The 24,736-nt window shown below is 37.3% G+C and overlaps 1 protein-coding gene across 1 annotated transcript; it reads right to left on the reverse strand.

Annotated features, from left to right (window-relative positions):
- Window positions 1-564: 564 nt before the first annotated feature.
- LOC113076003 (transmembrane protein 132C-like) lies at window positions 565-14,394 on the reverse strand. The gene is made up of 5 exons (XM_026248652.1): window positions 14,298-14,394; window positions 12,280-12,485; window positions 10,615-10,888; window positions 6,114-6,305; window positions 565-3,549 (listed from the first exon to the last, which is right to left on the reverse strand). Exons 1-5 carry the CDS (start codon window positions 14,358-14,360, stop codon window positions 2,368-2,370), a joined length of 1,917 nt encoding a protein of 638 aa, XP_026104437.1. The 5' UTR covers window positions 14,361-14,394; the 3' UTR covers window positions 565-2,367.
- Window positions 14,395-24,736: the final 10,342 nt, after the last annotated feature.

The raw sequence follows: 24,736 nt of genomic DNA on the forward strand, positions 1-24,736 counted from the left end.
AAGATATCCTGTCACTCCACCTCAGACTAAATGAGGTATGTATGTTTATAAAAGAAAATAAAAAGAGTTCAAAATCACCTCCCTTTACTTGTGGCTACTGGAATGAAGTTGTGTTTTTGTTTCAAACTGCCGTTGTCCTTTAAAATCTTTAAACATTTCAGTTTCAGTGTATCTTTAAGCATTTATGTCATATTAATGCATTCAAATGCTGCTTATGACAAATCATAATTTCAATAGTAGAGAGCAGGTTTAAATGGAATAATAATAATAATGGACAGTTTTATCAACTGACACGCATAATGTTAAAAGGTAAAATACAGTTAAAACAGTTTAAAGTCTCGCATTTCATATAACTGATAACAAAAAAAAATTATATAAAAAACTACATTTAAAAAAGAATGAATTGGTTTTTAATAAATTAAATATTAATATTATTAATATTAATTTAATACTTTTTTTATTATTATTATTATTATTTTTTTTAATGAATACATATTTTTGGAACACACATGGAATAATTGTGTTCCAAAAATATTTGATTGGAAAATGGTCCAAAAAAAAAAAAAAAAAACTTATACATTTATATAAATACTTTCCAATTACAATTAAATCTGCTCTACCCTACTTCACAGATTGAACTAAATCAAACACCTTTGAAACAAACAGAAATAATCTATCAAAGGAAAAGACCGAACCCTGTGGAAATGTGGAATCTGATATTCTGACAAAACCAATGACATGTCTTAACATATTAAAGCCTATCTTTTTTATTCCTTCGGGGGAAATCAGATTTGAACATAAAATATGATACACTCAAACGGCCTCATGACTCTCTGTGTCGATTGTGAAAATGTAGGCAACAGCCTTTTTGCAGTGTCCACAAGAAAGTTTCAATCATTTTATTTACATCCTATCTCATATTACACTTACAAATAAATATTGCATTCTTACAACCTACATTTGAATATTACCACTGTTCATCTGTGAGCGTATTTTCACCTGAGCTTTCAAAGAGAAGGTTTCCACATCGGTCCTTCCCTACAACTCTTCAGTAATATAAACAACAAGAATTCAAGGAGCCGGGTAAACGCTGGGGTTAGTGAGGCAGAAATAGAAAGTTGCTTTCAAACCTATAGGACATGTAAAAACCATGGGCAGGTGCTCCAGCCATGTAAAAAGGGGGTAAACGATGTACATTTCACCTCAATAAAAAGAGAAACATTCATACATTTACCATAGTGGAGAGTAATAGACCATATCTACTCTTGTATATTTTCCTATCACAGCAATCATATGGGTTTATAACAAACACAACTCAAATTTGTGGGCTTGTATTTCTACACTGTCCGTCCCATGTTCAACATCGCATCTGTCAGGTTGAAGGTCTGGATCAGTTGCTGTAAGGACAGTCAGCAGATCAGCTGAGGGTCGCTCTATGCACTTTCTGTATTATTCTTATTGTGCAAATGAACAACCCCCCGATGGGACTCAAAAGAAGTCCTCAGTCTTTTTTATCCCACATTCACTTGATCAAATGAACAGTGCATGGGGAGTCTTTTTATTCACATGTTGCTTTTCATCATAGATGTCTTGTGTTTTTCTCCCAGAGGAGAGATGGAGAGGGAGGACTCCTTAAACAGTGTGTGTGCAGATACAGCTGGTACAGACTCCAGCCAGGGGGAATCCCACACATCCTTGTACCCCAGCTCTCTTGGATTCAGGCAGGAGGGACAGACAGTACAAAAAGAGCGGAAAACAAAAAACAAACACCTGGATCTGGGCCGGGCCGGGTGCATTGAGGGGCTGTTTTGGTCTAGTTACATACTAATCTAAAAACAAACAAAAAAACTGGGATTATCTAAAAAAATAAGATCTGTTGTAAACGTCCCAATGATTTGAAACGAGAAAAAAATCAAAACACTAAATTACATTAGCGATAACAACTGCTTTTTATCAACTTCCATGGACTGTGATTTTCTGTACAGCTGTCAAGCTTGTTTCCTTTCTTTCTTTCTCTCGCTGGTCTTGTTTGGGCTTGTTTATTCGGGATGTCGGTAACTGGCGTTCTGTCCCTGTGCTAGCCAATTGGCAGCTGCTCCCTCTGCGCCACCTGGACCGTTCGGCGGAGCCAGTACGAACGTGCCAGTCTCTTTTCACCCGTTTCCCCTTTTCGTGAATTTCCTACTTAACTCGAGACTCCCAAAGGATTTTATTTCTTCCTGCTCCCTGCTTGCGTCCACTTTCGATTCTTTAATAATTCCTCCCTCCCTGTCTCCCTGCATTCCCCCCACAGTGCAAAGGCATTTCTGGTGAGTTTTTGTGTGTCCGCCCTCTACCTTTCCCTTTCTTTCGTTCTCTTCCCGGCTCCTACAGATTGTCTTGCAGTCTCTCCATGTAGCTCCTGAGCTCGGCTGACTGCCCCAGGTCCATGTCTTGACAGACCCACTTGATGTCATCTTCATTCCCAATAAGGATGGAGTTGGTGTACGGCCCGCCTTCGTCTGGTAGTACGGTGGCAAAGGAAGTAAACTTCACCCTTTTGCGCTTGGTAGCGCTGGGAGAGTTGTTAAGGGGCTCGATTTTTCCACTGGGGTCGTTTCCCAAACAAGACCGTGGATCAGAGTGCACTTGGGGGATGCCACGTCCACTTTTCTGAACGCCGCTCCCGTTGAGAAGGTACTTGCTCTCCTCGCAACCTTCGTTGCGATCTATCGCGGTGGTGCACTCATCGTTGTGTGCCAGTGGCCCGTGATCTCCGTGATGATCCATCAGGTCTGCTTCGTTACCTAGCCACACCCAGTCGTGGGCATGGTTCATGTTGCCCTGCTCCAACACAGGAAGCTCTTTGTGGCGGTAGCGGAAGGCAAAGCTGACACAGTTGATGAGGAAGACGAGGATAGCAAGGCAGAAGACTCCAAGCAGAGCATACATGCCAATTTCCAGATCTGACAGACCTCTCGGAGCCTGAGTCAAGTCGCTGTCCGCACCGCCAGGTAGGTCCACCTGTGCTGGGAAACTGGTGTAGTCCACAGGGTTGTTGTTTTGCCCCCCACCCTGCTTGCTGCCCCCGGAACGACCGGTTAGTGGAGTCTTTGCGGTTGTGCTGATCTTCTTTAGAACCGACTCTTCTCGTTCCACCCCGGTGTTGGTGTATTTCCAGCCATCGCCTCCACTTGTTTTATCCGCTTCTAGAAGCTTATGTTTCTGTTCGTTTGTGCTGTTGTCCAGACTGTTCTCCTGAGTTCCACTCCTCTGCTCCAGGTCGTTCTGTCCGAACTTCACCTGTACGTTTCCTATCCCCATCGCCAAAATGCTCTTTCTCTTGGATTTCTGGCAGGTTTCTGAGATCATCATCTCCACGCGCAGTAGCGCTCCCTGTCCCTCGCCTTCTGCCACTACCACAGGCCAGCGTTGGGACTGATCCTGATAGGTGGAGACCACGTTCTCATCCAGTGAGGTGATGGTTACAGTGAAATCTTTAGGGTCATAGATATCAAGAGGAGTCACAGAGCCATCGCTGTACTGAATCCATGCACTGATAATGGCTTCCTGTAATATAACAAATAGAAGGTTAAGAATAGATGCGTGACCGCTTGCTTTTCATTAAATGAATCATTCTTTTGAGTCATGTTTCTATTGATTCGGTTGATCCAATTCAGAATATCACTCACTTTGAATAACTTGTTTAAAAATCTGGTTCTTGGCTCAACGATCCAGTCACAGGTTAACAGGGGGTGAGAAGATAATCAGTGACTTCAGCAAACATATATATATAGTGCATGAGTCATATGAGCTGCTTCAGTGATTCAGAGTTTTGCATCCTTTTTTTTTTTTTTTACTGAAACCAAAACATTTAGAAGATAGTCTCATGATTCGCTTAGGAAAAAAGGGTACAATACATATTTTACATATTTCTCCTTTTGTGTTATAATTTTGGAACAACATATTGCTGAGCAAATGGTGACCACATTTTTAATTTTGTTCTCCCTTTTAACAACAAACACAAATTAGTTTGAAACATTAACATTTTTATAGCTACTGCACCATCGTCCTTGGAGAATGAAGGACTATATACTGTATTGTCAGAATGAGAATTTCTTCTCTGAAAACATTTGAAGTCCCCGAATATGTGAATTAAATCACAAGCTGCTTGTAATTGGAACTGAAATGACGTCTAATGGCAAGGCTGTCAAGGTTATTTCTTTTTATAAATTCACAATTTCCCGTGATATACGCAGGAGCATTACAGATTAAGATTTACTTTTAAAAGACTTAGCAATTTATACTTTAAAAATAAAGGAAGAGGCAAATAAGTTGACATGCTTAAAGCAATAAACTTTCTTTTCAAGTGACTGCACGGAGAGAGTGAATGCCCAACCAGAAGTCCTTGTGCTTTTTAGTACAGCCTCAAATTCATAAAACTTTTACTGCTAAAACAAGCAATTCCTCCATTCACGTCATCATTAACTACAGGGAAGCACAACTCAATAGTATTAAGGGGCTGAAAATAGTGCCTTTAAAGGGATAGTTCACTTTAGAAATGTAATTCTGTCATGGTTTGCTCATGCATGTTTTTCTAAACCTGTAAAATGTGCTTGCAGAATACTCAAACCCGGTATGCTTTCAATGTATGGGAAAGAAAAGCATGTATATTTTTCAAAATTTCCAGAAGTTATACCGTTTGGAATGACACTTAAAAAAATTTTATAAACGATGGCATCATTTTCATGTTTGAGTGAACTGTCCCTTTAAGACTAAAGTGTCAAGTTTTCAAGAAGCTCACAAAAATATCTGTAGCAGCACTTGCAGACTGTGCAAATTAATTTTAGCTTATCTAAACATGCAGTCGTATGTAATTTAAGAAATACTAAATACTATGCTACGAAAGAGAGAGGTAATTATAGGGTATGGATTATAATTATATAGGATGTAGAATTTCTGGAGTTAATCACAAATGCTCAAGAGACTGAAAACACAAACTGCAGATCACACACCGTATCGAAAATAGTGTACAAGAACAGCCTCCAGATATGTGGCCACCTTGATTTTGGCAGCTTCTTCAATTGAGACAAAAAGCGTTTTTCTTAATATCCGTAATTGCCAATAACTCCAAATGAGACTCTTGCAGTGTTTTCCCACCCACTCTCATTCACTCATAGTTAACCTTGGGCCCTGTGCGTGGGAAAACGCTGGCAGAAGCCAGGGAAAGCATTCCGATTTTTAGCAGAGCCGCTATTTTAGATACTTTAATCAGATGATTCCAAACAGCACTGTAGGGGGAAGGAGAATATTAGAGCTACTCGCAGCTCAGTTATAATCACACTGCCAAAATGAGCGCCGGTGCCTCTAGTGAGGGGCCATTGGTTAATAGAGCAAACAGAGGCTAGAACATTTTGCAGAGCGTGTTTGCATACTGGATTATTTCCGCAGTGGTATCTGTACTGTTGGCAGGGCAGACTGTGGATGGTTGATAGGCGTGCTTTACGATGCCTGGTTTAAAATGTTGCATGGTCAGGAAAGTATGTGAAAGATTGTTCCTTTTTCAAATATTTTAGTCTCTATATTTAGTCTCCAATATCTCTCACTCTCTCTTTAGCCACATACTCTGAAAAAAAAAGTATTTCAACCAGGTTGTAAATAAAAATGAAAATGTATTCTAAAGTGCTACACTATTAGTAACTATTTCTGATTGGAGCTTTGCATGTGAACGATTCTGTTCATCAGTGGGTTTCCTCGCAGCTGTTTAGGCTTTAAAAGTTTTCTTCAATGTTTTGACAAATTCATGGTAGTCTCAATTTTTGGTTGTATTCACCTTATTTCTTCAACAAATAATTGGGTACGGCCATTTGTAACTTGAAAGTGCGCAGGGGTCCTGGTGTTAATGTTTTAGAGCTATGCTGTCAACTCACAGTGGCATTAACTTTTATTTCTGAAATCATCAAGATTGCAATTCACTACAGCCTAAACCTCTAGTTCCAGCAAATTTACAGTAGCCCCAATGTCTACAGCAGCCTCAACATCTAGTTTTAAAATGTAACAGCCTATATTATTTTTTTTCTATGATATATAGTAATAACATAAGTATTCTGTTGTCCATTTCTCAAGGCTCTCACCTGTTTGGGTGTGTGCAACAGGTCCTGAGCAGTGGTTGTGATGTAGAAGGCTCTGTTGTTGGTGGAACTGGCCTGCAGTGAGAGACTCAAAGAGCCCACAAGCTGAACTCCCAGATCACTGATGGTCACTTTATCATCCACCACTGTGATGGTCTTCTCAGCCAGAATAGAGTCAGAAAAGGGGGATATCACCTGGGAAATACGAAAGCCAATCATCATATTGTTCAGATAAATGAACGTGTCATGCTATCTATCTATCTATGAAATGTACAAATTTTAAACAATTGCAATAAATATCTGAAAACTGTTTCCTGTCCCCTTTTCCATTATATAATATCTCCCATCCTTATAAAAGGCGAGGAGATACAAACTGACGCTTTGCAATTGCTTTATAATGGCAGACAGGCAGTATGACAGGTGCACAAAGAGCTCTCAGAATCAACATGTCATCGTCGAACACCATATTCTGTTACCGTGGACACAAACTGTTGAGTGACACCATGAGGATTCCCGAACTGAGGGGAGGAAAGGAAGGGGGGGGGGGACTAAAATGGCAGAAAATCAAAGGGGTGGAGGAAGCCTAAACGACAGGGAGAGAGACAACATGAAAAAATAACTGAAGACAATTCCACACAGAATAAAAACAAACTCAAAACCACATGCGAGATCTTATATAACCATCACAAATTTGGACCAACATGTGAAATGTAAATGGTGACAGACAGACACGAAAAAGCACAAATGCGGAGGAAATGAACATAAACACACAAGGGCCTCTTAGTCGACGGGTTTCTAACAGAACGCATGACTCTTGGATGAGCATTCAACACCGTTGAGATTTTAACACCTGTAGACAAACAAGCTTGTTATCACATCTTCGCAATGAGGGGTGAATATTTCCGGTGTGTTTGACAAGGGAGGTGTTACTATTGCTCAGGTTCTTTCTTTGTTTGTCACCGGTCTTTAATTGTGTGCCGGCTTCATTTAAAACTGAGCTGCTCAACAAACAGATGCAGTCAAAGAAACTAGGGGTGTGAATTGGCACTGGTTTCACAATTCAATTCGATTACAATTAGGGATGTCAACGATTAATCGATGATCGATTAATTGTCGATAAGAGATGCAATCGATTAAGGCTATCGATGGTCGGTTAACCGATTCAATGTTGGGCTGCGTGCGGCTCGTGCGCACTCAACACGTGCGAGCGGCTGTGAGTGACGGTGACGATATATAAAAGCATCATCATTGATTCACAATGTACAAATTAAGCTTTTAATGTGATTTAAACTTTAAAGTACATTAAAATAGAAACAACATAAAAGTTCTTCAACATTAAATGCAATAGAAATGTAGTTACTAATCATTTCATCAGATAACTGTTTTATATCGTGCGCTTTGCAGGGCTGCGGGACACAGTGACAGTAGGTAGTCTATTCATTCCTACAACTTGTTAATTCATTCCTACGAATTATTAATGTGGCAATTGTCCATGTTTCATTAATTTTGTTCCCTAAATAACCCATGATTTAAGTGAAATAGGGGAACAAATTAATAAATCGAACGAATTCTTAATTCATGAAATCTTTAATTTCCCTTCCCATGTTTACCACAGTAAGAGATGCGAAAACAGTTATTAAAAGCGAAAGATAATAAAATAAACCTGGGAAATTAGAGGGTTAGACTATGAAGATTTAGGAAAAGAAACAATGCTTAAATATACTGAATTTGTGGAAATTCGTGACCAACCGGCAAACCAGAACAAAGCCGCGTAAATGAAGACTATGGGGTCCAAAAGCATGGTCGCGATCTAACATTTTCCAGTTAACCTATTATTCCTCTAATAAACAAAGCTTTTATACCACACTTGTCATAATCAGATCTTATCATTTCTAAATAAATAATTGCTGGATTCAAAACAGCGATTCCTGGAGCATTCACTGCTGTCACTAAACGGTGACGCCGAGCATCGTTCACAAGTTTCTGCATGGACCTGACTAGGGCACAGGTTCTAAGCCCTGGGACAAAATGGGATGCTTTAAGGAAAATTTATAGCCTACTAAGTAATAGGCCCAACATAAAAATAACAATTTGTTTTCATGTTTTTTTTTTTTTTTTTTTTTTTTTTTTTTTTTTAAATAGGCTATGCGAAATATATCTAATTAAGAGGCTAATTAAGATTAACGGATTTAAAACAGAAGTGTGGGCGCTCCATAAGTTCACAAAAAAAAAAAAGGATGACAACGCATTCTGTTTGTTTGCTTTATTTTACAAGAGCACAAATCTTCTGTTTTTATTGTGAGTGTGCACAAATGAAAGTAAACACTTTTGCGGAAAAGATATATTTTTTTAATGTCTCAGCTGTTTCGATCGCCCCGGAGCCTGCTGCAAACGTATATTCTAGCGATTCAAACTTACATCGCAGTCTGTTCATTATCAAAATAAAATGTCAACTAAACATTAAAAGGTTACACTGGTCAGTTTAAATAGACCGTAGTATACCGGTCCTCTCTGCTGTTCCAAGGACGTTTTTGCTCATATGAAGAGGATCATCTTTTCCATCTATATGCGAATGCGTGTTAAGTACAAGCCTAGTTTACATTATAAATAATAGTTTAACATTCAAATACATTGCGAATATGGAAACATTTCGATTTGTGCCGAATGAGACATGAGCAATAACCTCCAAATAAATCTAGCCAAAGCTGCGTTTTGGTGCAGCAGCGCCGATGTAGTTCACTTAATATGCAGCGCAGTCACACGCGCTCCACATTTCGGATAATTTTATACAATAATGTCAGTTGAAAACATTGCAATTGTACTTTAAAATGCAACAACGAGCACCACAAAACCATTTAAAGAGGCGCGTTCAGCGTTCTCCGTGCGGGATTGGAAACTGTCAACAAAGTAAAATGACCTCAAAAGTATGGCGCGCTCTCTTCATTTTATCAAATGATCATAATCGCATCTATTCATTTTATAATCCTGCTACTAGCATTTTATTCAGACTAAAACCTCTTTAATTCAAGTGAGAAAGCGTTTTGTGTGTGTGTGTGTGGCTTTTGCACATCCTGTCATACCGCTGACTGCGTGCCTGCAATAGACGCATTTTGCAGTATTATGGTTAACGATTAATCGATTAATTGATCGTTAATTTAAACGACGATCGATCATGGAAATAATCGAAATTTGACATCCCTAATTACAATTATCATGTCAACGATTCAATTCAATTCGATTTCACCATGCATTCTTTGCAACCTCGGTTTTCAATAATCCTGCACATGGCTACATTTTCATCAGTAAATAGTCTACAAGCAGTTAGATATTTGAACTCCCTTTTTACTTTATCTGCTTCAAATAAAACTTAAGTCTGAACAGAGTAAATACACTAGTGAATGAAAACTAGTATTAAGTGAACACTAGTAAACAAATACTAAAGGTACATGAAACGGTCAAGTACTGAATGCATTTAAAGTGCAGTGTACTACTTCAAAAAGTATTTAAATGTTAAGAAAAGTATAAAAATTTACTTAATTTATAACCCATAATAAGAGTGAAAACGTATAACATGATTTCTAAAGTTAGTCGTATTCCCAATATTTTTATTTCAGCTTGACAGGTTTTACACACCACGTGTGTCCTGTCCAGCTCGTTGTGCCTACCAATTCGCTTATAAAAACCAAAATGTGCCCAGATCTCAGATGTATAATTTGTAGGTGCATTTTTTTATATTCGCGTATGTGTTTTGCCTCCTTCCGCCATTTTAAACTCATGTGACTGAAACGCGTATATGCAAATGACTTCATAGGCTATAATCGGTTAAGGTCTATTACTGCATTGATGCAGAATCGGCTACATCCGCATTGCGATGCATCGATGCAACGATAAATTTCAACACCCCTAAAAGAAACCAGCTATGAATAAATTAGGAATGAGTTTGATTCCCAGGGAATGCATATATTGTACATTTGACATGTACATATTGAAAGCAATGTAAGATGCTTAGGAAAAATGTTTCTACAACATGTATAAAAGCAAAACTGAATGGATGGATGGATTGATAGATATTAAAATAGCAAATGACATAACATGCCCAAAGTATTTCAGGTTTTACATATTTTTGTCCAGACTTCCAGAATCAACGATTACTAAAGGTGTTTCACAGCCATGCCCCGCAAATGTTTTAGTAATTATTTGCTCCATACATTGTCTAATTGCACATTTATTTATATGACATTTGTTATTATAGACAAAGCTAAATGTTATGATACACGGTACGATTCTTAGAATTAGAAATGTAAAATAGAAAAAAGAATTAAGGAGAATCAATAAATGATTAATGATTTCCTGACATTGTGTAAATATGTAAATCATGTAATCCCTGAAAACATAACAGCAGTCTGATTAGGAGAAAAAGTCTATCAGATAGATAGATAGATAGATAGATAGATAGATAGATAGATAGATAGATAGATAGATAGATAGATAGATAGATATTTACCTGTATATTGGTGATCCCCGGGTCTCTTCCCACCAGCACCCTTCCGTCAATTAGTCGGGCAATGCTTGTATCTTCCACTTTCAGGAAGTCCAGGACCATCTCTGTGATGTCAGCTGACCAATCAGAACCTAGCATGTGCACAAGCTCCCCACCAGGGCTAACTGGCTCGGCCACGAAGTGTGTGAGGACACGCACCAGAGCGTACTGATACTGCAAGGCACAGCCTCTGCCCTTCCTCTCATCCTCCTCATCATCCTCACTGTCCCGTGTCGGTCTGGGAAACACAGAACACAGATTAGATAAGAAATCTACATGTTTAGTAGCTGCTGTATGATAATGAAGTGGTGACATTATTTTAGCTGGTGACATTAAGAGCTTGGGCATAACTATTTAAAAATATACTGAAATGCCATCATCACAGTATTCAATAATGCAACACAAATGGGTTGATTTGAGGTTGTTTTCTAAGTTGAAATAATGAGATACTGCTAATGAGATTCTAAGAAAAAATAATGAAATAAATTATAATAATGATTCTAAGAATAATGGAATGCAAAGTCAGAATAACAATACATTCTTCTGCTTTATGGTTTCCCTAAAGGTATAGTTCAGTCAAAAATAATTTACTCACCCTCATGTCGTTCCAAATTGGTATGGCTTTCTTTCTAATATAAAACTAAGAAATAAACTGATCTATAAAAGTGAACTGGTACAGTAGTTGTCGTGCTCCAAAAATGCGGAGAAAAACAACATAAAAGTACCAGAATAGTAGTCCAAATGGCCTGTATGCTAGACGGCGAATTTAAATAATTATTCAATGAAAATCTGATGTCGCTCACACTTCTCATTTTCACTCTTGCATAATGAATCACGCTATTTTTATGAAATCTTCTTTGGAGCATACACAGATTACTTCGAACATCTCCAAGGAGAAAGTTATACAGGTTTGGAACCAAATGAGACTGAGCAAATGCTGACAGAAAGCACGTTTCAGCACATGACTTAATTCTCCAAATGTTACACTGAGGGCCAAGAAGAAAGCAATTATAAACATCTTTGGCAAAACTAAGCTCGTATATTTCAGTGCAGCTGGCTATCTGACTGATTAGAATCGAGGAAAAGAGTCTGATCTCCAGCCATTATGCAATTTGCTCTTTTCTTCTCCCTTTGCTTTTTTATTTTATTTCATTTATTTTGTTGTCTGCTATTTCCGGTTTGTTTTTGTTTTGATTTCCTTGCCTTGTCTTTTCTCCCTCCATTTTATTTCTCTCTCTCTGAAACTGTGATTACTTCAAATTTCCTGTTCATTTAGAGGGAAGCATTGCATGGGGTGTAAGAGAAAGAGAGAGAGAGAGAGAGAGAGAGAGAGAGAGAGAGAGAGAGAGAGAGAGAGAGAGAGAGTGGTGTGTGTGTGTGTGGTTCCTGGTGGTAACAGAGGTTTTGTTGTTGCAAGCAGAGAGGCAGAAATTGGCTAAATTGAAAAATGGGCAGACAGACTGAAGGCCAACGAGCAGAATTAAGCTGTGAAAAAACGGATATATATATATAAAAACAGACCACGCACACAGTGTATACCATGAAAATGAAAGGGATTGTTATAGATCTTTGTGGCTGAACAAACATTGTGCCCTGCCAGCTCACACACACATACACACACACACACACCTCTTGTTGGTGATGATGGGTACCCTCCATCCTTTAACTTGGCTGAGTTCGGCATCAGAGACGTCAATCTGCAGCGGTAACCGTGGCACCCAGACGGTGAGCTCTAATTGGCTGGTCAAATAGAGGTAGGTAAAGTTCACTTGAAGAGAGACATGCCCATTCTTCTCTTTCCCGTTCACCAGCACCTCGTCACAACCAAGAGACACCTGCAGTGCAAGAAACAGAAGGGTGAAGTGGAGGTGGATCGAACAGTTGTGATTGTTTTCTGGGTTTTGTAATGGCTGTGGCATTTGCTATGATCCTCCCCCTTGCACAAGCCACAATTACACTCATCTGAAGAGAGAGCACTTTTTTCACAGAATTATGTGAAAACAAGAAAAATTGAGAAGTGAGTGTTTCCCTTGCCAGTTTACCTGTCTTTTGCCTGGTCTTCCTTTTTTATTACCTGGACTTTATTTCCTTCCATCTTTTCTCTATATTTTGCCCTCTTTACTCTGTGTCGTGATTAATGGTGGTCTGTATTCACTGGACGTTTATGACACTTTGATGGGCTGTGTCTTTGTGACGTTGTCATAGTGAACAAAGCACCACACACACACACACACAAGCTCAAGCAGCGTGAAGCAGTCACATCTCACTATTACAGCTCAGGGTCACGGTGGGGACAGACCGAAATTTGAAAATATTGCATGTGTGTGTCCACAGATCATGCAGTGCTCAAATCGCTCATGCTTTTGTGCTTCGTCAGGTGCTTTTATTTCATAAACATGTTCCATAGTGTACTTCCTGCTAATATTAATCACCTAACAGTGAAAGCAAGAGAGAACAAGAGCTGGAGAAGAAATAAGAGCGCTGAAGACAGATATTCAGAGCAAACCAGACCAGGTAACAACACTTTTTTTTAAATTAATTTAAGCAGCTATATTATGCATTGCTCATTTGATAATGTTTGTTTACACTACATGTTTAATCATTTTACTTACCATACACTGTAGTTTTGTACATAAAAAAACTATTGCTTTATTGCTTTGATCTGTATGTACATAATTGCTAACCATTTACTGTTAACAACATGAAGCAATGATTTCTTCATTGAGAAATACCTGAAGGCTTCATGGCATTGCTACAGTGTAACTTCATTTTATATTTACATTCAGATTCCAGAAGTTGTTCCTTTATAGGCCTTTCAAAGAACTATTCAATAAAGAGTTGTAAGCCATGAACTAAGTAATCGGCTTTGCAATAAATCATAATATTATAGAGTTTGATTTTAATCAAAAGCCTACTTGAAAATCTGATATAAAGTGTGTTCTTTGTTTTTTAAGGTAATGAATCTCTTGTTCCATTAAGCATTGTGAATGACAATCAAATATTACAAATTGACAATTACACAAGTTTTTTTCAAAATAAACATGTTTAAGCCATTTATCATAGATCACACAATTCGAAGAATGGGTTACCATACTTCGTCATGTCACTGGAAATGTAATGTATTCCTAATCCTACACCATGTTTGTAACACTCTGATTCACCATTTTACATTAAAAACAAATAATGAGGCAAATTATTTTGGAGAAAAAAAAATATCAAGAGGTCTAGGAATACTTGATCTGGGAGTGCAAGAGAGAGAGAGAGAAAGAGATGGATAGAATTGCCATTCTACACAGACAAAGAACCTTTTAAAAGCAAGTACAACTAAATGAACCGTGATTCATTCAACAAAGGCAATTAGAGTAAAATATTTAATAAAATGTCATTCCATCAAATTAAATGCACTCACACACACACACACACACAAACACACACACACCCTGAGAGGATGTATAACCGGCCCCCGTGCTGTGCATGTCTTTTATATAGGATGTAATGTTCCACAACACAATGATAGTTGATAAAAGGCACCCTCCAGAAGTGCTCAAGTTTTTGTGAGTGTGACTCTTTGTGTTTTTACGAGTGTGACTCTCGAAAGAGCAATTACCCAGAATTCCGTGCAAGGACGCTACGCTCAATTTCTCTACCTTTGCTTCCATCTCTGTTCTTGCAATTTGCACCTTTTTCAATCCACCCATCTTTCTGATCATCTCCAGTGTTGTTCTCTGCAGGAGAAATGACTGTCAGGACTGAGGACCGCAAGGCTAATGGCACAGGAAAATAGCAGCTAAAGTGGCATGTGGCCATATCAGAACATCAAAAACATGACATGATAAAAACATTCTGGAAGCTGGACGCAGCATCCCACTTCTCCTCTGAGGCTGATAAGTGTATAAACAAACCAAGTTTATCCAAATAAGCAGCATATTAGACTAGTTTTGCATTGTATTGAAAAATTCAGTTATAACACTATACGAATCATGTTTTTCTGTCAGGCTGAATCTATGTACTGTATATCGCAACACTGTAAAACGAAGCTAAATATTAACAGGTATTCCTTGACACTGGTCTTTTGTTCATTCTTCTACACCTGGTTTCTCAGTTTTCCTCCCGTCCTGCAGCTGATGCCATATCAATTTGTAATATTTGATTGTCATTCACAATGCTTAATGGAACAAGAGATTCATTACCTTAAAAAACAAAGAACACACTTTATATCAGATTTTCAAGTATGCTTTTGATTAAAATCAAACTCTATAATATTATGATTTATTGCAAAGCCGATTACTTAGTTCATGGCTTACAACTCTTTATTGAATAGTTCTTTGAAAGGCCTATAAAGGAACAACTTCTGGAATCTGAACGTAAATATAAAATGAAGTTACACTGTAGCAATGCCATGCAGCCTTCAGGTATTTCTCAATGAAGAAATCATTGCTTCATGTTGTTAACAGTAAATGGTTAGCAATTATGTACATACAGATCAAAGCAATAAAGCAATAGTTTTTTTATGTACAAAACTACAGTGTATGGTAAATAAAATGATTAAACATGTAGTGTAAACAAACATTATGAAATAAGCAATGCATAATATAGCTGCTTAAATTAATTTAAAAAAAAAAGTGTTGTTACCTGGTCTGGTTTGCTCTGAATATCTGTCTTCAGCACTCTAATTTGACTTCAGAACGGACCTGTATAAACACTTCCCTTCGTCAAAGCCAAAGAGCTGAGCCATGGATTTGATGACACTGAAAAATCGATTTAATCTCTGTCTCTATTTTAAAGAGAGGGGGAGAGGAGACTGGGCAATGAGAGAGACAGAGAGAGAGAGAGAGAGAGAGAGAGAGAGAGAGAGAGAGAGAGAGAGATGAAGGCCAGTGTTTCTTTGTGGAGAGGACCACTATAAAGAGAAAATTATGTCTCAACAAGAAAGGGCAAACAACCCAAAAACAATTGGAGGGTTTCTAATACCCTTTATAAAATGAATCAGGTTTTCCTCCATTTGAACCATTAGGTCCTGATATTTAGAGAGAATTTAGAGAGAAACTCCTTTTGATTGAGAATAACATACACATGGACGACTTTGAGCCCCAACAAAACTCCTACACGCATACACAAAAAAAAAGCATATACATTTTTTTTTAATACTACAGGGCCAATGAAGCTCAAATCTGATTGGCTGATGAACATTCTAAGATGTGCAATTATTTTCAGGGAAAGCAAGGATAAAGTAGTTCCAGGCAGGTCTTGACCACATTACATGTCCATATTACTTCACCACATGATTTCTGTAATCTTAAAAGCCTACAACAGCTAAAGAACCAGAACCCACAACAACACAGACCAAGGAAATAAACATAGTAAACAATAGGATAAAAATTACTAATTATTTCCACAAAATTATGTTTTAAAGCAAATTATGTTCATGTTCACAAATTGTGACAAAAGTATCATTTTTTTATGAACCTCATCAGATTACAGAATCACTTATTTTGAATTTAAAAAAAGCCACAACTATTGCGTTGATCTGCTCTCAGTTTTACTTTTCTACCAGCAGAATGTTGCTTTTCCTGTTAGTTTTTTTTTCTCAATTTTAATTCATTCCACTCTTTCTGTTCTGTGTCTTCCTCCACTCTTTGCTCATCTCTGGAGTGATAAATCACAGATTATTTGGCTGACAATGCAAAACAGCGCCAGGTGCCACAATCCACCAATCCCATCATCCACCCAGCTCGCAAATTACTCGGAAGAATTGGCACTTGCTTCTCTGCCGCGGTGAAGGAGGAGAAGAGAGAGACGGAGATTGGTAGGGGGCAAAGAGGAGGCAAGAGAGGGAGAGAGGAACAGAAATAAACGGGAAGACAAAGATGGTGGGCATCAGCTGGAAGGGGTGGAATCAATTTCCTAGACAGGCAAGAGCATCTCTGGTTCACTGCTTGCAGAGGAATGCTCGGGTACAAAGAGAGGTTTTTAAAACAGATAGATGATCCCACACAGGGCTGCTTTTATAGCATGATGCTGGAGAATGCACACATGCATCTAAACTTCCTTATGCTCTGACGAACCTGCTACTACATCACGAGCGTAGATTTAGATTGGGAACAAAGTTGAGATACTGAACACTTTCATCGAATGTATTACAAGCGTGTGCCATTTCCATCTGTAAAATTAAAGTATTTTTATTTACTTTTAGAAATTTAATTAATTCATCTATGGAATCCTAAAGACGTTAACTTGCAGGTTGTGTTTAAGCACGTATGAATGTATTCAATAATGCAAATATTAAGATTATTATGTGGAATATTTTATTAATGCACAAAATATAACAAATAAGTTTTAGCATTTATCAGATGGCCTAGCTTATTTATATATTGTAAATAATTGGAAAAAATGATGGTCAGTATTTTTTTTTTTTTATAAATGCTTTTATTTACAAAGGATGCATAACACAGATCAAAAGTAAAAGTGTAGACATTTAAATTGTTACAAAATATTTCTGTTTCAAATAAATGCAATTATTTTTACCTTTTTATCAAAGAACTATATATATATAACAGATATATGTATCACGACTCCTAAAAAAATATTCATATTACAATATTAAGCAGCACTTTTTTAACATTTATAATAAGCTTTGAATAACTGAAATAAACTTTTTATAAATAAAAAATAAATCTTGAAGGATAAAATTAATATATGCCATATGTCAAGAAAAAAACGTTGAATCCATAAACACTGCCAAATTTTTTACATCTGCGTGACTGTACATTGGTATACTCTGACTGATTTTGAGACGTCCTTGCCAATAAACCAATCCCACGGCCACAAACTACATTAATGCTGAGAACCACTTGGTCTCTGAACTAGTTTGTAGTTTGCACTCACATCAACAGTGATATAGAGTTACAGTTACCCGCTCATCCAAGCTGGCCTTTCTTCCAAAGAGTTTACACTGTGATTGAATTTGAATTTAGAGCATTTCCACTGCAGAAGGCGATGCATTCAGATTCCAGGTTCTAAATGTGACACTGCCTGCGGTTAGAGACTCCCATGGTGCCGCGTGTGGGAATCTGGCTCTGTTAAACATACATGATGAGTTTAAAACTTCATCTGTCAATCTTCCCCTTCAGGTGATTTCTCAAAATGCACATCTTCAGAGTAAGATTTCTGATATTAGACCCACATAGTATAAACCTTTCTCTCTCTCCATATGTTGACTCTCAGAGTACTTAGCTTAGCATAATTTGATTTTTTTTCTGATTGATCATAGAGCTCATGGTTGCCTGTCACCTCGCATTCATGACGTGGGACTTAAAAGCTCTGCAAATGATCAGAGCATCACCGAGGAACACAGAGATGAAGGAAGATTAATAGGCAGAGTGAGAGAGAGGCGACGCAGAGTTCAAAAGTGTGATGCTAACCTTACGTCTTACATCTTTAATCAATCAAGAGTGCTTTTCATCTGCATGCAAGATTCTTGTTGATGTAGTTTCAGCTTATTCCAAATACACTTAAATGCTTATTCACCATGAAAATTCTTTTTACCAGAGCATGCAATCAGCAGTCATTAGTGAGTCACAAACTCTTTAGTTCATGGCGTCATCAGATCTGTACTAATTTTTTCACTAACTCGGATACTTACAAACAGACATTCACTCAAGCTAGATATTTAACAAAATAAAGGGTCATTATTTACTCATGCTCATTTCAAACCTGCATGTTTTTTTGTTTTGTTTTTTATTCTGTTGAAATCAAACTAGCATGTTTCCATGCAACAAAGTTGAATGGAAAGTAAGGGCTGTCAAGCTCCAAAAAATAAGAAAAAGGCACAATAAAAATAAACTACACAGTTTGCCATGTGTACCATATTCTGAAACCACTGTTAACAAAGGTATTACAATACTTCTTTACAATATCATATCATAATATACAATGTGTGTTATCTTTTACATTTTTGATTTTTTTTTTTTCATTTTATTTTGATGTATCCATAAAACAAACAAATAAATGAAAAATGTATGCTTTTTTATAAATTGATTGTTACATAATAGTTTTGCTATTCAGTATATCTTCTAAATGGCACATTCCATTATGACAACTTACCCCATATGTGTCAATGTGTGTTCAACAAAAATATTCAATTTAAAAACTTTATTTATTTATTTATTTGTTTGGGGGCAAAAACTAAGGTGTGGAGAAAATATAAACTATTAAATATTCATTGACCAAAAATAGCATAACTAGCCCCAGTCTTCCATATTTTGTTGCATGCTAAGCATCTGTTTCTTCTCAAAGGAACATTTAGTAAAAAACTAAACTGCAAAAAAATTAATAAATAAATAAAAATGTAGGATAATTTTGAAAATGTACTGAATGTTATTTTTATAAAAATCTTCCTCTCCACCATATAGCTCTTAAATTTCATTCTTGCTTGTGAACATTCAATTATATATATATATATAAATTATATATATATATATAAAGTATAAATGTGTGAAACTACATGAGGGTAAGAGTAAATGATCACAAAATATTCAGTCTTCTGCGACTCTCTGAAACACTTGGGGCAGGCGGGTTGATTTCTGCGAGTCAGTTTGTCCTAGAAAGGGAAGCCAGGTCTTTTTCAAACTTCTGAAATTGATATGCGGCATATTTACATAATATTTGCATAGGTATATAAGTCATAGGTGTCCCCAATATGTCTGATATTATTATTAGTGGTCTAAACCTTCATCAAACATATCCTCTTTGGGAGATGAACTAAAAACAAAGCCCTTCTTAGAGACGAGTCAAAAGATACACATATTCCCACAAATAGTGTCCTTACAAAACAGAGCAGTATGATGAAGCCAAAAAGACCTCAAAACCAACTCGGACAGGTTCGCTGCAATGACCGGGCGAAAATTAAACGCATGTTTAAAAGTTATCAGTAAACACTGAATGTCAGCTTGCCGGTTTAAAATTTGCATCTCACCTACAATCTGCCATTATTTCTCATAAACACCTTAAAGCGTCGCATCCATCTGTGTGAGTGTGTGTATTTGGTTACTTAACACAGTTTGCTATCATATCATGTGAAGTGAATCTGATTAGAAATACTGCCATCACAGCACAGCACCAGCAGCTATGTCAGTTTCATTTTCCACAGCGTCTGTTTGAGTAGTTTATCTGTACACACACACACACACACACACACACACACAGATGGAAGCTTTGTTCTAAGGTGTTTATGGTGAAGAAAACAGCATATTGTTGAATAATTCAGGAGAAAAGACCTTTTAACCTAACAGAAAGTTTCCATATGTCTGTCAGAGTGCTGCATGTCAGATAACTCACAGCATCTGTCAGCATTTTGCCTGAGAAATAATATACATAAACACACAAGAACATAAGCAGGGCATATGCATGCTTAGCCGTTTTATCGTGGATTGTGTGGGCAAAGTTTCCGACTGACACTCGGTCATGTGTTTAAATTCCATTGGCCATCACGTGAGCCTGAGAATGCTTTTAAAAAGGCGTTTAATAGCTCCCGTTGGGAAGGGGAGGGTTTGGGGAGGAAGGTTAACTGATTCCTTCCTACTCTCTCATGTGGGCTCACAGGAGGAGGAAGGTTAGGTCAAAGGCTATTACCAGAGCTGGAAAAAGCCCCTGGGAGGGTCTCACAAGGTCCATTAGTTGTGAGTTACGGGTCCACTGGGCAGAGACGGCAGTATTATGGGAGCTTAGCCATATCCATTGTACATCACAAGCTCAGAAAGAAGCTATATCTATATAGTTTTAAAAGGGCGTCCAGGTGATTGATTAGCGGCTGTGATGTTTATGGGGGTCATGAGCAGTTTATGTCCACATTATTGAAATTCTTCTGATTATGCACTATAACAGCCCACTCTTTTCTAAGTATTCAACACTAGTAACAAAATAGATACTTACATTTGAAAGAAAAGAGAAAAGCATGAGGACAATTGCTAAAGAACTGTCAAAACAGTACAGTTGACCATGGTTATTTTTTTTTTAAATAATATGTTATTAATTTAGAATTACATGACATAACACAATTACTAACATTTTAAATACAATTAAAATATGAAATGATAAATAAAAATTTAATGTAAAATAGTAATCAAAACTATAATAGTATCTCGGTGATACTAAAATAGCAGGCCATTTTTAAGTTGAATTAGCAGGGCTTCCAGTTTAAGGTTGCTTGCAAAAAAATTTTTTTTATAAAAATGCTAAAAAAAATGTACCCACATAAAGATCCCTCATATTAAGATCTGGAGGGTTCCCAGTAATAAAAAATTAATCAGCATCACTGGATTCATGGCCACGATTTATAAAAATGACTAATGTAATCTTAATGAAAGATTGATCATAGCTAAGTAACGATTTTGGATGAGAAATAATTAAAAACGCACACACACACACACACACACACACACACTGCAGCCCTCTTTCCCTCTCTCTCTTAACAAACATATGTTGTTTCTGTGCAGCTCAGCTGAAACTGACAATAGGAGCGGCCTGATGCTCGTAACCCGATCAGAGTTTTACCCGATTACGGGCTCGCCGGATATCTGCCTGCCTGTCACTGTAAAGTGAATGAGTTATTAAACAGATTAGCACCGTACAGCTCTCTGCACCGCACTCTCTCTTACATAGAGGACACCTGCAATGTCTCCACTAGCACAGATACAGTAAAATCCAATCATTTTACACAATAAATGAATACGTTACAACAGATAGAAGGGGAAAAATGTGAAAGGCAGAGGAAAAAAAGGGGTGAGGATGTGAAAGATTTATAATCCTCTTTGTTTTGTGTGTCCTCAAAACCTCTGCCTCTCCATGCTTCTGTCCTTCTTGTTCTTTGTCAAATTCAATTACTGCAGACATTACTGAGGGAGTCTTCACAGGAACCAATTAAAGCCGTGGCCTCGCTCTCACAGACGCTGGTTAAACAGTGGGATTTGAGCGCTAAAGCCTATGGGATCTCTTTAGCCTGCTCCCTTATTTATTTGATCAGCCATCATTACGAGAGCCCTTCAACCCACACAAACGTGGAACTGATTAACCACAGTGTGTGACGATAAAGATAAGATCGCATTCACACCTCAACCTGCAGGGTGACATCTTTTATAAAGGGCGACATTATCCGTTACTTCAACCCTGAATTCATTAATTCGTTTGCCATTGAGAAGGAACACATGAGCTGTATTTCCTGCCATAATTAACTTTTATATTGTGTCCACCACACATAGCTGGAGATCTGCAGAATAATTTTAGGGTCCTATGATTTCAGCAGAAAATGCAATGGAATCGCAGAAGGCAGTAACACAAATAAAGTTTGCGTATAACGTGGATTATGGTCATCAAATTGTGATATGGTCTACTGTGAAAACTAAATCACAAAAACACTGCTATTTAAATATGAATTCTGCATGTTCTGCGTGTGCCTGTGTGAAGGAATGGGACAGGTTTTGTGTGCTTAACACATATTCAAGCATCTGTGACTCTCGTGGTGTTTTCAACATCTGCCGTCTCACTGTATGAGAACTTCATCTTCAGAGCTGCTCTGAGAGTCACTACAACATTTTACCATTTCATTTGAGAAAAACTATCGTCACATCATGTACGCAGAAATTCCAAGGCTTTTATGACAACCCGTCAAAATAAAGGTTTGGATTAACTTGAAGAAATTGTGACAGAAATATTTTACAACTGTACAGCAGGATGAACTTATTCACAGTAGTAGTAATAATAATTAAATTGTAAAAAAAAAAAAAAAAAAATTACAGTGTTTCAGTTTTAACAGTAAAACTATGTTTTGCAGTACTCTTTGCCAAAAATAAAAGGATTTGATTTAATTTTAAAAGACTAAACTGGTAATGATCGATGCCTTCACATTGCTTTTGACAATATTTGTATTAAATTATAAACCCAGAACAATTAAAACAGACAAAACAGAATTTCTAAAACGTAAAAAAAAAAAATAAGTTGTTAAAGTTTTATGAATTTGTATGATTAGGCGTGCTTTGTTTTGATTAAAAGTGAATTAAACCATTAAATTAGAACCCAGAATAATTAAAAAGCAAATGTCTGAATTTGGGAACAATTAAATGGAAGTTGAAAAATTGCACCATTTTTTTTTTTTTCACATTTCTAAGAAATTGTTGTTAAATGGTATAACTGTTTGATTTAAATTAATCAGTCATACTTTTTGAGTGCTACAATTTAATTCAACTAATCAAACTGAGTCCAGAAAAGTTAAAACAGAAAAATGCCATCAGTACAAACTCTAGCAATCGTATGCTTGATTACTGTTACATTTTGGAGAGGGTAAAAAAAATTCTACTCTTCAAGGGGTCCCTGACCCCAAAAAGTTTGAGAACCCCTGGTAAAAATAAAGCTGGGGTGTGTTAGCCTTGTGAACATTTCCAGTAGTTGAGTTTATCCTGACGGTGCACTTCTGGATCTCGTCCACAGTTGCAGCACCAACATGTTTCCTGTTTACACCTGTCACGCATGTCAGCCGGAGGTCAGACACACATTTTTATGACAACTGCAAGTAGACAGGTACACCTGCCGCAATTTCCCAACCACATGTTTCTGTCATGAAGCAGATTCTCTTCTATCCTGATGCTCTTTTTTCCCCATCACTACACCAAAAGAAAATAAGCGTCCTGTAATTTCCTTAATAACACACTCTGTTGTTCAACCTTGCATTAAAGCTCTGGAATGGGTTTTTCATTGTTACCGGGTATTGATTATATTTAAACTACATATTGCTGCTTGTAAATGGAAATTGCCTCAGCATCGCGGAAAGTTCAGTTATTAGCTCAGAGCTCAGGAGGGCATGACAACACAGACTCTGATGCTACTTCCACGCAACCCCCGAGGGAACAATTGACCATCGGCCCCCAAAAATAAAGGGTTTTTTATCTTTTACAAAAGAAAGAGTAGGAAATGTAGAGTACAACAATGACACTACTTCCCTTCATTATAACAGTTAAAGCACCATGTAAGCATGCTAATTAAAGCAAAACTGCTAAGAAAGTATCATTCAAAAGTAAAAAAAAAAAAAAGATATTTCTTATGCTCATGTAGGCTGTATTTATTTTATATATTATTTGATATTTAATTTCAAAAGTACAGAAGAAACCGTATTACATTTTACAATTAAATTTTTTTTTTTGAAGTAAAAAACTTCTTGTTTAATTTAATTTAATGCAACAAATCCTACAGTTTTGTAACGGACCTTACAAATCTTAGTTTTGTATGCACACACACACAAATATATATGTATATTTATATTGCAGTGTACACACACACACACACACACACACATACATAACTTAACCCTAAAATACATGTCTGTAAAATCACCAACAACCTCCAGAAAGCTGGGGTGATGCTACCGACCGCAGCAGAATTTGACACAGAATTACAGATTCTACACATCAAGATGCAAACATCTGATCAACACCAAAAATAGAAAGGCAAGATTCTTCACAAATGAGAGCCAGTAGAGTTTTGGAACTGAGTTGATGGACCGATGAGACAAAGATTAACCTTTATCTAAGTAATTGGAAAGCAAACGTGTGGAGAAACAAGGGAACTGCAAGTGATCTTAAGCATACAAGCTCATCTGTGAAGCTTGGTGGAGGTGGTGTCATGGCATGGGCTCTAGAAAAGGACCTCTTCATTTTAATGTTGACTTAATGTATGATGGAAGTAGCAGAATTAATTTGGAAGGGTACAAAATCATCTTGGCTACCAATATTCAAGAAAATGCTACCAGACTCATTAGAAAGCTCTTCATATTGGATCAGGACAATGACCCAAAACACCCTGCCAGTTCAGTCAAGGACTTTATCAGGGCAACGAAATGTAAAGTCTTAGATTGCCCAAATCAATCTCCAGATTTAAATCCGATTGAACATTAATTTCACCAGCTAAAGAGGAGACTAAAGACAGAAACTTTTGGCAAATGGCCGCATTAAAAGCTTTGGGAAAAGCATTTCGAAGCATAAGACCAAGAGTCTGGTGATGTCTATGGGTTGCAGACTCAATGCTCTGATTCCATGCAAGG

Source organism: Carassius auratus, unplaced genomic scaffold (assembly GCF_003368295.1).
Source record: "Carassius auratus strain Wakin unplaced genomic scaffold, ASM336829v1 scaf_tig00018268, whole genome shotgun sequence".
In the NCBI taxonomy this organism is placed as follows: domain Eukaryota; kingdom Metazoa; phylum Chordata; class Actinopteri; order Cypriniformes; family Cyprinidae; genus Carassius; species Carassius auratus.